General features: G+C 31.6%; 1 protein-coding gene across 1 annotated transcript; it reads right to left on the minus strand.

Annotated features, from left to right (window-relative positions):
• Window positions 1–5361: 5361 nt before the first annotated feature.
• On the minus strand, window positions 5362–13029 carry LOC134700561 (uncharacterized). The gene is made up of 4 exons (XM_063561940.1): window positions 12801–13029; window positions 7991–8161; window positions 7226–7621; window positions 5362–5594 (listed from the first exon to the last, which is right to left on the minus strand). The coding sequence occupies exons 1-4, from the start codon at window positions 13027–13029 to the stop codon at window positions 5362–5364; spliced, it is 1029 nt and encodes a 342-aa protein (XP_063418010.1).
• Window positions 13030–13573: the final 544 nt, after the last annotated feature.

Below are 13573 nucleotides of genomic sequence, written 5' to 3' on the forward strand. Positions count from 1 at the left end.
TGGACCCCTGAACATATACATATACTAGTTCAGTGATAATGGACGTCATACTTAACTCCAAATTATACACAAGAAACAAAAATTAAAAATCAAACAAGACTAACAAAGGCCAGATGCTCCTGACTTTGGACAGGCGCAAACATGCCGCGGGGTTAAACATATTTTTTTTGTATCTATACCTCTAGCCAATGTAGAAAAGTAAACGCATAACAATACGCACGAAAACGCATACGATCAGTATCGCGTCTTTAACACTGAGAGGCAAATACTATTTAGCTTCTATATTATATTACTATGTAAACACGTGAATTATGAGCTATGCAAGTCAAGTATTTCGAACATTTTTTCAGAATAAGTTTAATACAATTTTCAAACAAATATTCTTTACTACTATGTGGATTAGCATGCATTAGTTGTCACTATTCTATAATTAATAACTTTTGGTTATATTGGTTATTTAGAATCTTCATTGAAGGTTGAGCACGAAAGCAGTGTTCATTAACTCAATGTCAGTGAGTATGTGTAACTTGTATGCAAGCGTGACATTCATTTGTACTATGTTCCAATTCGAAAAAAGTCAATTAAGGCTATGCGAGTATTGTCTCCCTTGAACAGTTTCATTATTTTATATTAACGTATAGCTATTTGTTGAAGATAATACCGATCCAATTCTGCACCAATTTTACCAAAACACCACAGGGCGAAGGTCGAATATTCATCAATAAAACCCATGACACTTGGACCACAGGAAAATACTAAACAAGTTTTGATCGAAAAGCTATGGTCAATTTGTAATACCTCCTAGTTGAAGGTTCAAGAAATGTTGTAATATGACTAGATTAAAACCTATATATATTTTTCAACTAACTCGCTATTCAAGAGCTTGAAGCTGGTTCACAGACTTTGTTAAACGTCACCTTTGTCCGAGTAGAAATTTGATGAACAATGAGTATTTCAAAGAACATCTTGTCCTTTACTTGTTTACAAGAAAAAGATGGTCTTGTAGCATATATTCTAAATGACGTTGTTTATCATCTTAACAACGTGTTATAGTATTCTTTCATTTGTCTTTATCAAACATTGTGTTATTGTGCTATGGTAAATTGTATTCTTATCTTTCATATTAACTAATGTGTTTTGTCTGTTTGTCTTTTTAGGTTTCCTTTGTACATATCTTTTTGTTATTATAGTGTAGTATATTACTCTATTGTAATAAAAATTTATAATATCTAATAAAATTTGTAGATTTAGCGAAAAAAGTCCTTATATTTGGAGAAAGTAATTAACATTATTTTATAGTGGGAAATTGTTTAAACGTTAAATAAGCTACATTTAAAAATTACTTTCTGGTCCTTCTCTGTGATTAATATGAGATAACTCTGGTTAATTTTCCAATCATTCTATCATTATTGGGAGATAAATAATTCGGTGTTCATTTATAATCTTTTTTCAAAAAGTAAAAAATGTTTTATGTAGGTTCCAATACTATGAGGCAGGCATTTCCTGTAAATGGGGTCGAAGTCTGTATGAATTATATTTTTGTAACTTAAAAATATTTGTTAAAAAAAAGAAACGGAAATACCGTAACGTTTTCGATTTTGGTTCTGTTGTGATGGATTTTAGTTGTGACGTTATTTAAGTAATGACGTCTTATGCAATGTAAACAAAGAAACGCTATCATCAGGTAACGTTTTTTCATATCAAGAAATTATTAAAAATGAAATTGGTATTGCCTTTCTTCCTATTTTATACTAGACTGATAAATATATATTTTACTCAAAGTTTCATACAAACGAGACCGGAAAAAGGAAGTACATTGTAGATTTCTGCGCAGATGTGGGAATTCAAAACATGACGTCAAAAAAATTGAACGATTTTGAGTTCATTAGTACAATGAAAATTCCGGGATTTTTAAAAAAAAAAAATTAAATTGATTTTTCTACATTTATTGGGGACTTCGTCCCTATATTACTTTTCACTAAAGCATTTGGCATAAAGTTTGCATAAATTGATGGCTATGGTGTTCAGTTTTTGTTTTTGTGCATGTTTGTGTTACGGGTGTTACGCTGCTTTCGTGTAATTGCCCTAAGGGATCGAGTATAAAGATAAAATAAGTTTTCAGAACTTCGGACAAAATGGAATACACCATAATAAAGCAACAAATGCTTTAACAAGTAGCAAGATGTATGTTGTTGCAGGTTAGATGATGTGGACACAATTTATTTAATAATGTTTCCATGACTGCTGGATGACTACATCTGTCTATAACACGTGTTTTAATCACCTAAATGTTTTACCTCAAATTTTATTTAGACAGCATTCGTGTCTGTCTGATGCATTGCACTGACCGAGTATATTTCAGTATAGTGTCTCACTAAACACACGGTTTTCTGAGAAAGTCTTGCATGTCAGTGATGAAAAAAAATGTAAGTAACTGAATAGAATTAAAAGATGATGAACGGTTCTTTATATTGGTATGTAATCATTTTAAACGTTACACAAATTTTAGAAATTATATACGTACATCAATGTTTTTGATACACCAAAAACTAAAACGGAAATCTATTGAATTGATACATTTTGTAATTATTCAAAATTAAATCAGAAACCTATACTCGATTATAAAATAATGAACATTTTCAAGGAAGACAATACTCGCATAACTTAGATTTACTTTTTCGAATCGGACATACTACAAAGGAATGTCACTCTTGCATACAAATGACCCATCAATATAATAAATTAACTGCTTGCTCCACCTACAATGAAGATTCTTAACTATAAATATAACCAAAAGTTGTTAATCTATAGGATATGAAGACTAATGAAAGCTAACCCACTGTAAAAGATATTTCTTTGATATTTTTTAAAGCTTACTCAGAAAAATGCTTCAGCCACTTGATCTCATAGCTCATAATTAACGTTTTTACACAATATAGTGATAAATTAGTAAAAGATTATTTGCTTCTCAAAGTGTAAGACGCAATACAGATCGTATTCTTGCATCAACTTACCCAAATACAGATTTAATTAAGTCCTGAATATTTCGACATTGTTTGTTTATCTTTATCAATACCGGTTTGTAAACAAATCACAATTACATGTTAAGATCCGACTAAATACATATATCCCGATATCGTCAGGTTAATACGATATATAGTAGCTTATTTACCTGACGATATCAGGATATTGTTATTTAGTCAAATCTTAACCGGAATTTGCGACAGAATTAGAATTCCAAAATTTATAAAATGTAAACAATACTAGTATGTCGAAATGTTGAGGCTTAAAATAAATATTTATTTGGATAAGTTAATGCAAGCACACGAGGTGTATAGTGTGTTATACAATTACAGGTTGTTAATGTTTAACAACCATATTTTGTCAGTGTGTAAACACGTTATTTATGAGCTTTGAAAGTCAAGTAGTTCGAGCATTTTTCTGAGTAAGTGTTAAAACATTTCAAACAAATATGCTTTACTGTGGGTAAGCATTCATTAGTCGTCAGTATCTTGTAGATTAACAGCTTGTGGTTATATTGGTCATTTAGAATCTTCCTTGAAGGAGGCGCACAAATGCGCAGCTAATTAATTCGATTGATGTATCATTTGTATGCAATAGTTATATTCATTTGAACTATGTTCAATTTCATAAAGTCAATGTGTTGATTGACTACCTTGATCAGGGTTATAATTTTTTATTACATTGGTTGCAATGAATTACATTGATTTCCCAGTTTGATAAAAAACGATAATTTCACATGTGAAATAAACGTGGTTATTTCACTCTCTTACGTCATACAACAATAGGCGTTGTCAAGAAGTCGATAACGGCGGATCAAAACAAATTGTGAATGCGTAGAAAAAAGATATAGTTCCTTACATGTTTTACATTAATTTCTTTAAAAAAAAGCCATTTGCCAATGTTATAAAAAGAACAACTAATTAAAGAATTCAAATATCGAAAAATATTCAACTCGTGACCATACAACACTGATAATTAACTCATGCGCTACGCGCATTCGTGAATTAATATGTTGTTCGGTCACTCGTTGAATATTTTTCGATATTTGAATTCTTTATAAGTTTATCAAGGACATTATGTTTATCTATAATTTCTTTTATTTGTTTTGAAATTTTTAAAATTAACATATACCAATATAAAGAATTATCTTATTATCTTATAAATATGTTTTTGTTTCTTTTAAATATTCAGACCGTGCAAAAACGTCATATATGAGCAAGGTCAAATCTACCCTGATCATTATTAAGTTTCTTAGTGCGATGAGACAAACTGCTCTAAATCACAGATCACAGGCACTTGTTTCAGAATAAAAAGTTCCTGTATTATATCTTAATGTACATGTAACATTATGGTATATTGGGGGAAATATTCTTAAACAAGTGCGTATGTCACTGAAAAAGCATCTTCTTCCAAGTATTCATGAAATTGCTGTCTTTTAAAGCCATTCCCTGGAAATTAATGAAAAAAATACTTTCTTTTTACTTTTAATTTGAGGTACAATATGCCGGTGAAAAACATTGGTTTAATTGTGCTGTCAAGAATACACAGTTTCAATTTGTGGTATGCATAAAAAATGTCCAACAGCATTCGTCTTTTTACTCGTGAAGGCATGTGTTTCTATGATCGATATGGTATATACAATTATGTCAGTACTGAAATGCAGCAGAAAGGCTGATGTAACTTATCTGCTTTACTTGATCCCTAAAGACAAATACATGAAGGACTTGTAATAACGCCTTACACAAACACATACGCACAAACACAAAACAGTACACCATTTTATTATAGAAGCTTCTTACTGATGCCGAATGCAATAGTGAAAAATTGTAATTGGAACCTTCCCAGAACAATTTGAACTTTTCTGAAAAATACTATAAATGAAAACAGAAATATATCATCTTCCCATTATAATTGAAAGTTAAGAAAATAGACCAGAGTTATCTTACTTTAATCACAGAGAGGGGATATCAGACAACTTTTAATTTGAGCCTAATTAACATTAAAACAGTTTTCAATATAAGGGAATTTAATGACGGTCATACAAGTGAGAGGTTAAGCTAGCTATAAAACCAGGTTTCATTCACCATTATTCAAAACTAGAAAATGACTGTATAGAGTCATGATGTATGACAGTTGTTATTCATTCGTTTAATGTGTTTGATCAAAACCTTTCTGAATTGTGGTTCCTCAGTGATTTTTAATTTCGTTTTTTGTTTGATTCTTTGAACTTGCGTTATTCGATTGTCAGTGATAAGTCTTTTGTAGACGAAGCGGGCGTCTGGCGGAAAAAATATCAAGCCTGGTATCTATGATTAGTTTATTTCCCAGTCTATATGCTCACTTTGGGACATGACCACACTGAATAAATTTCATAAGTCGGATGATTTCCAGCCGTGAAAATCCAAAATCTTTTAGAATATCCTCGTTGAATTCTTTTAAAATGACTCCATCAACCAGAGAGTCTGCAAACATTTGGATATAACTATCAAGATGCAATCGATGTAAAAGTCTGCCTATGTCTGCAATTGTCATCGTATCAATTTCAGGTAACCTTGTTTCCAACGACTCTCCTAAAAGTATATATATATTAAATCAAGTATCGCCGCAATATCAAGTAACCTTGTTTCAAAAATGTCACATAATACATGTAAAAGTACATAAATGTATATCTATTAAATAAAGTATCGCCTCAATATCAGGTAACCTTGTTTCAAACATGTCACCTTTAAGTATATATATTAAATCAAGCATCGCCTAAATAGTGAGAGGGTTAGCGGTATGTAACCAGGTTTAAGCCACCATGTTCTGCATTTGAAAATACCTGTACATAGTCAGGAATAGGACGACAGTTCTTGTGCATTCGTTTTTTATGCGTTTTGTATTATAATTTTGCCGTGTCATTTTGGACTTTCCGAAATTGATTTTCCTCTGAGATCAGTACTTTTGTGATTTTACTTTTTGTAGGACATGTAGAAGCTGTTGTTTTTTTGGAATAAGCACTATCTTCATTTAGCAGTTGCTTTCATCCTTCCGAACAAAATTCATAGAGCAGACACAAGGTGTTCCAATGGAACTGTACGTCTTCTAACATGTCGAAAGAAATCCTAATTCGTACTTTATCTTGTTCATGTTTACCTTTGCCATGTCATTATGGACTTTCCGAATTTATTTTCCTTTAAGTTCAGTAATTTTGTGATTTTACTTTTTTCTCAATGACAAGTATCCTTGTATATTTATTTAATCAGGTTTACATATTATGACTTTTAGATAATTTAAGGCTCTGGTTGTCATCAAGAAATTCGGTATAAACCAGGTAAGTGCGATGTATGTTTAAGATGCCGACGGAAATGTTCCTATTGTCGTAACCACAGTCCCGTCCTCTTATCCAAAATATTAAGCTGTACAAGTAGACTTACCGATGAATTTGTACTTACATAAGCAACACGACGGGTGCAACATGTGCAGCAAGATCTGCTTGTCATCCCGTACCATCTGAGTCAACCCGGATTTTTTTTGGTGGGGATCGTGTTACTAAATCTTTATTTTTCTTCGTTAAGTTTTGTGTATTGTTGATTTTCATATGGTCTTTTTCTTTTATTTCAACGTAGTCGGTTTTTTTTTACTTATGAGTTTAAATGTCCCTTTGGTATATTTTGCCTATCTTTTAAATCTTTCATGTTGATTACAAATATTTGTTTTGTTTTGTATTATATAACACAATTTAGAGACCACTTGATGTCTTTGAATATTTAACCTTGGGTTGCTATCTCATTTCACTTATATTGCTATTCACAGTTCTTGAATGTTGACATGAAGAACACATTGGGCCTATTAATATGCAATGTAAATTGAAAACCGATGGGAGATTATTCTTGAAATACAAAGCTGTGTTCTGGACGGATAGATGTGAAGAAAATTAATCGTTAATCTTTTTTTTATTTTCTAATTAGTGTGTTAGAGTATGTGGATATATTAACCTTCAAAGAGGTTTTGGATCACAAAGGTACCTATTTATTGGAATGTCTCGTTATCATTATGACATTGACTTACTTGGTTATTAGTCTCTTAAAACTTCCTATCTGGTGAATGCAATTAAAGGCTGGGGATCGCCTCTTGGTGTATTTTACATGAAAACGATTATACTTCACGCTTTTATGTAAACATATTGCTGGCTTTGCTTGTTTGATAATTAAAAAAATACCTGGATTATTACGTTCTTTGTTCCTTCTTGGTAAATGTGGTGCTATGTTTTGGGCTAAAACTTGTCGTGAAGAAACTTTCGGAGCATTTAAAACAGACTCGTTGGGCATGGTTGCTACTAATGCTCGATGTCCAGAATATTGAATTTGAACTGGTTCATTTTTAACTGTTATATTAAGTCTTTGTTTCCACTCCCTTGATAGTGTAGACAAGTCAGCATGTCTGTTATCGGGTATGACATCATACACATTTTCACTTGGTGCATGTTGTTTTAAGGAATTATAAGAACTCAGAGACGATCTTTGGTGTTTGTCCTCTTCTGACGGTATGCATTGTAAATATTCATTTGTATGGTTAGTATATGTAGAGGTGTCGAACTCGGACAAGGCTATCAGTCCTGAAAAATCCAAAATTCTTTGTAAATTTAGATTTTCACTTTACAACACATGACTTGTGAATGTAATTGCATCGAAGAACCTAAAAATAAATTTCACAAACTTAAAAGAAATAATCAATAAAAAAAACACATCAATGACAGTATATTCAATATGACAAAAAAATAAATTACACACCCGAGAGGGCCATATAATATGTTGTTACCTTTTGAAAAATCTAAGCCATACTTTATTTATGAATTGACGGACACATTTTCAATACTATTCAATGCAAATTATTTTTGAGCCCGAATTCATGCAAAACTAGTCTTGGTAAATAGTTTGCAAGTTTAAAAGTATTTAGTGAAATAACAGTATATTTAGTTACATACCTCCGAGAAAAGGTTCTTGCTCAAACCTAACATATCTTTTAACAACATCGGACATATATTTTTGGAGCTGTTGCCATTGTTTGTAATCAAATCCTTTGATTCCAATTACCGCTGCTAATTTCAACTCTCGAATGTACTCAGGCAGTATAACATGATAATTTAATAATTCCACTGAAAAATGTGAAAAAATTTCATTTCAAAATAGTTTTGTAATTGAGATGATTAAATATTAATTGCATTTCCAGGAGTCAATACAGTACTTGCATGTGATATTTAGTTCCAAATGTTAGTTAGATAAAATAAAAATAAGAAATAAGAAAAACACTCCACCAGAGACCAGTTACAACTAAAGGTCACCGTATGGTCTTCAACAATGAACGAAAAAACCAAACCGTTTAGTCAGGTATAAAAGGCCCCGACAAATGTACAACAATTTAAACGAGAAGACTAACGGCCTGATTTATGTACCAAATAATGAACAAAAAACAAATATGATATATAGCAACACTCGACAACTACTAAATAACAGGCTCCTGGTAGGGGCAGGCAGATACAGAATGTGAAACTAGTTTGAAGGCGACAACCCTCCCCCTTATCTGGGACAGTGTTGTAATAGTACAACGTACATGACATAAGAACTAACTATAGAAATCAGTTGAAAATTAAGGTTTAAACTCATCATATAGATACAAAGCAGAAATAAATCTAACAAAAACGCAGGCCGGACGTGGCAGGGTATTATAAATCCCCATAACAAAACATATACTAAGTAAAGATTTGAGCTTACTCGCAGTTATATTTCAATGTTGACTGCTGTACCTCAATTGTTGACGTTTTTACCTATTATGTCTGTTTGTTTGCTTACATATTGTGATCAATATAATGGAATTATATGCATCTATCATACAAGTGAGAGATTTAACTAGCTTCAAAACCAGGTTTTTGATATATTTTGTTTTTTGTCCATGGATTTATGAGTTTTGAACAGCGGTATACTACTGTTGCCTTTATTTATTCCACCAATTTCTACATAAGGAAATGCCTGTACCAAGTCAGGAATATAACAGTTGTTTTAATTTTTTTAGATGTGTTTGAGCTTTTGATTTTGCCATTTTATAAAGGACTTTCAGTTTTGAATTTCCCTTGGAGTTCAGTATTTTTGTTGTTTTACTTTTTACTGACAGCTAGTTCAAAGCCTATAAAAATTAATAAAAACATCATACATCTAAGACTAAAATATCAATCAGTACACATCCAATATCCAATGGATTTAATGTAAAGACGTCATTATCAGTAAATTGAAACCATACTAAATACTACACATAATTACTTTTACGGTACTACAATCTTTCGATACCTATAGTTTAACATTGAACAAGTCCATGTTTTTCTCTGACTGTAGATGACACCTTTACACTAAATCCATTGGAAGTTGGATGTGTATTGCTTTATATTTTAGTCTTAGATACATTTTTTTTTATTAGTTGTAATATGCTTTAGACTAGCTGTTAGTAACTGCAAGTACTCTCCGATCTGTACTACGTGTCTTTTTGTTGTGGGAATGTAAAGTATCCGTCCACGTCCATTAGAGGTTTCCAGATTTGCTACCGTACCAACCGTAGAACGAAGTGGGAGCCATCATTAAACTTTTGAAAATTATTGATGTATACACTTTATATCAACAAATGTTTTAGGAATCATGTGCAGAACTGTTTTGAGAATTTTTGGCTGTAATTTGGGACTAATTTCATGTGGTTTCTTCTTGTATTCGTAGGAAACAATAGTGTGTGCACTCGATTATGCTTTCAAGCAACCATTGCAAGTAACCGTCGGTACGAAAGGTTTATAGTTTAGAGTTATTTCCCCGTGAAACTACTTAGATACAAATAAGCTAAATTACAAAACAAATGAAAAACTTTATAAATTTTGTTTGTAATAACTTTATGTGTCATTATAAAATGTTAAAGTTTTGTATTTATTTTGGTAAGTTTTTAGAAAACATGATCAAATAAAATGTATTTGAACAAAATAAATTGACCTTTATAACAAAAGAAAAAATGACAAAATTAATATAAAACCAACTAATTCCTCAGACAGTTCGCGTTCAGTCTGTGTGCACTTGTCACGGGATATAGAAATAAGATATAATAACGTCCAGGGAGACATGCTATTTATTAAAAATTGACACTCTGTTACAATTGGTCCTGTTAATTTTATTACTATGATTTACTAGAAACCGAAGGTGTCAAAACGTTTGATTTCTAATTATTGTACGTACTGATTATGTGTGTCATAATTATACTTTTAAATAACATTGCCTTGTGATCATTTTGTGTAATATGTAATATATCTGTTGTATATATATGTTGAAGAATTGAATAAAGATAGAAAAAAAATCAGACGTCCGAAATGAAGTTATAAAAAATACAAGGTCGTTTACATCTTCAATTTAAACAATTATGCATAGAGATATGGCTGATATCGAAGTTACTTGGCATCCTTCCTTTTGGACAATTATCTTTACCGTCGGGCTTAAAGTTTTTCTTTATAAAAAAAACTCTCATGAAATCAATATGATCTATAAATTTTAGAAAAATGCCCTTTTTTAAAACACAACTGTTCATATATATTTTTCGCAGTAAGCCGAGAGAGAAAACTCAGAAAAACTGGAGTTTAACTATTTAAAGTAATATCTTATTCATGATACAAGTACATACAAACCTGAACAAATTACATAGAACCATTTACCAACCGATGAAAATTATCCTTAATTCGGAGTCCATAAATCAGTGTAAATGGTGCAAAAGACATTACATAGAAACATAGTATTTCCCGTAAAACATATTCATATTGAATTAGACTAAGTGTAAATATAGCGTCAAATTATTGCCGTTATCAGTGAACAAATTCGCTGTGTTGTATGAAGTTTTTTCTGGCAATGCTGTACGACAAAAGGATTAATGGATGGATATTGGTTTAACATTACCCCTCGTTGATTATTTTATACTACTCGCAGACACGTGCAATACACTATTTGACTTGCGACAATATTTACAAATATTAATGTAATAACAATGTCTAGTAACATAATAATAATAAGCTAACACGATGAAGTACATGTAACATCGTGATGATAAATATTTCGACTCAAAAAATGGTTTTCGATAGTGTCATAAAATTTATATTTATTCTTTAAGTAATTAATATAATCAACAATTTTATTAAAAAGTTCAGTAACAAAATATAAGGAAAAAGATAGATCGATAGTTTTACAATGTGTTTTGCGTTTTATGAAAAAAAAATGTTGCTCAAATGATCGAAAAGATGGCTTAATTAGTGAAAAATTATTTTAATGAGAAATCAACGTACTCATTTTTGCCATTAGCACGTGTACTAGGTCAGTGATGCATCCAGAACTTTTCATAAAATGAGGGGGGAAGGCGGCGCTCCATCCATGCTTCAGTGATTCCCAATATAATTAACCAAATTTTTGCCACGAAAAAGGGGGAGGGGAGTCCCCCTTCCCCTGGATCTGTCTATGTAGTCATTAACGACACCAGTAAGGTGCAAGTAAGATATTAGATATTATTAATAAGTCATTTCTAATTATTCCAAATTATATTTAAGTATTAGAAAACATTCTTTATTCTAATCCTTTTACTAATATACAGAAAACAAAAACATAGCCATACAGAAACGCAAATCTATATTTAGAATATAAAGGTCGAGGCAACTCAGTTCCAGTAAGGACTGTTTGATTCATTATCTCTTGCACAAAATTAATTTTATCGTATAAAATCACGTGCAAGGTTTTCTAGAAGCAGTGAAATCGTAATAAAATAAAAGATTTAGGTTTTTTATCACTGATATGCAATTTTGTTTCTCTATTTTTATCATGATACATATATTAATCTCATGCATTAAGTGAAACCTCCCAAACAGCCCCAACGGTTGAGTTACGTACGAACCGTACCTGATACGTAGCAAATGTGGAAACCTCTATTAAGTGTTATTGTTAGATGCATTTCTATTTGTATCTATCTGGTGAGTTAGACCTTTTTTAATTGATGATTACTGTTACAACATTGTTCCAGGTTGGGGAGGGTTGAGCGCTCACAAACATGTTTAACCCCGCCATATTATTTATGTGCCTGTCCCAAGTCAGGATAATAGTTCAGTTGTTGTCATATTTGCTTTTCGTAAATGGTTTTTGTTTTAGATTAGACCGTTAGTTTTCTCAATTGAATTGTTTCATATTTTTTATGTTGGGGTCTTTTACAGCTGATTACACGGCATTGGCTTTTCTCATTGTTGAAGGCCAGACGGTTTCCTATAAATGCTTACTGCATTTGAACTTTGGTGAATAGTTGGCTCACTGACAATTATCCCACATCTCCTTATTTTTATAAAAAAGAATAAAATAGTTTGTGCAATGCCAATATACAGGTATCGACAGATTATAGAGCTATGGCTGTGCATATGTATATAACAATCATATTTAGTTAGCCAAAAGAAATGCGCAAATATATATAACCACTATAAAACATCAAATGGATAGCAAACCATGTAATGAAAATAAACTAATCATGGATACCAGGATAATTAATTTGAACTTTGTGTTTCGTCTACAAAAACTCAGCAGTGACTTAAAATGACCATAAAAGATACCTTAGATATACATTTATCAGAATTTATAGTAATCGTTAATTGATCGTTCACGTAATGATCAATATATAAATAAGAAAAAAGAAAAAAGACTTTTTCGCTACAATTTTTGGCAAATGTCAGTCATAGCTGTTGTAAGACTCACCGCCGGTAACCGGATTGGCCTGGAGGTATCGTAAGTCAGTATGTCCTTCCAACACCAGCGATACAGATGGATCTATGCGCAAAGAGGTATTATCATGTTGATTGAGATAATATGTGTCTGTTAATGTAATCTTGCAAGGGAATTCCCCTTTCTTACAGATCTCTATCAGTGATTTGATTTTACCTACAATCTCAACAATATAAATATTTATAATAAAATGTTGTCTCATGTCTACTAAATAGAGAAACAGAAGATAATAATGGAATAATTGAAAGACCAATAAAAACCGTTAACACTAAAGCTCAAAATAAACACTTCGAATAACAAACAAATATTTAAGACCTAAATGCTTCTTTTCATAATTGTTTTTGGTGAAGATACGTTGGCCGAAGCATGTGGAAGCGCTTCATTCTAAAAATGTACGATTTAACAAAAAGACAAACAAGATTAATAAAATAGTGTACATAAAATTCAATATTGGGCAATACCAACCCTTTAAAACACTTGGATGAACACATGTGTTCCTGTAAATGAAGAGCTGCCATCCTCAAATGTAGCGTTACTTATGCAATATGATAAGCTGATTTGGTAATGTCACAATTTAAGAAACCAAAGCGGGATTGTGGTAATGACGTTCATCAGTATTCATCTGTTTCACATCTGTTCCCGTTACGGTTAAAAAAAGTCGCCCCGATAACAATTCATAAATATAACTTCAACTTAACAACTCATTACTCTTGATGCAATAGCTTCCTTGTAAGCAGTACTAAGAA

Source organism: Mytilus trossulus, unplaced genomic scaffold (assembly GCF_036588685.1).
Source record: "Mytilus trossulus isolate FHL-02 unplaced genomic scaffold, PNRI_Mtr1.1.1.hap1 h1tg000158l__unscaffolded, whole genome shotgun sequence".
NCBI classification, from domain to species: domain Eukaryota; kingdom Metazoa; phylum Mollusca; class Bivalvia; order Mytilida; family Mytilidae; genus Mytilus; species Mytilus trossulus.

Excerpts from the sequence above, each read along its gene's own strand:
- LOC134700561 (XM_063561940.1), bottom strand. The coding sequence starts at position 13,029 with ATGAGACAACATTTTATTATAAATATTTATATTGTTGAGATTGTAGGT. Across the intron at positions 8,162-12,800 it reads GGCCAATCCGGTTACCGGCG|TGGAATTATTAAATTATCAT; the intron begins GTGAGTCTTACA and ends CACATTTTTCAG. Across the intron at positions 5,595-7,225 it reads CAAAGAACGTAATAATCCAG|GAGAGTCGTTGGAAACAAGG; the intron begins GTATTTTTTTAA and ends ATATACTTTTAG.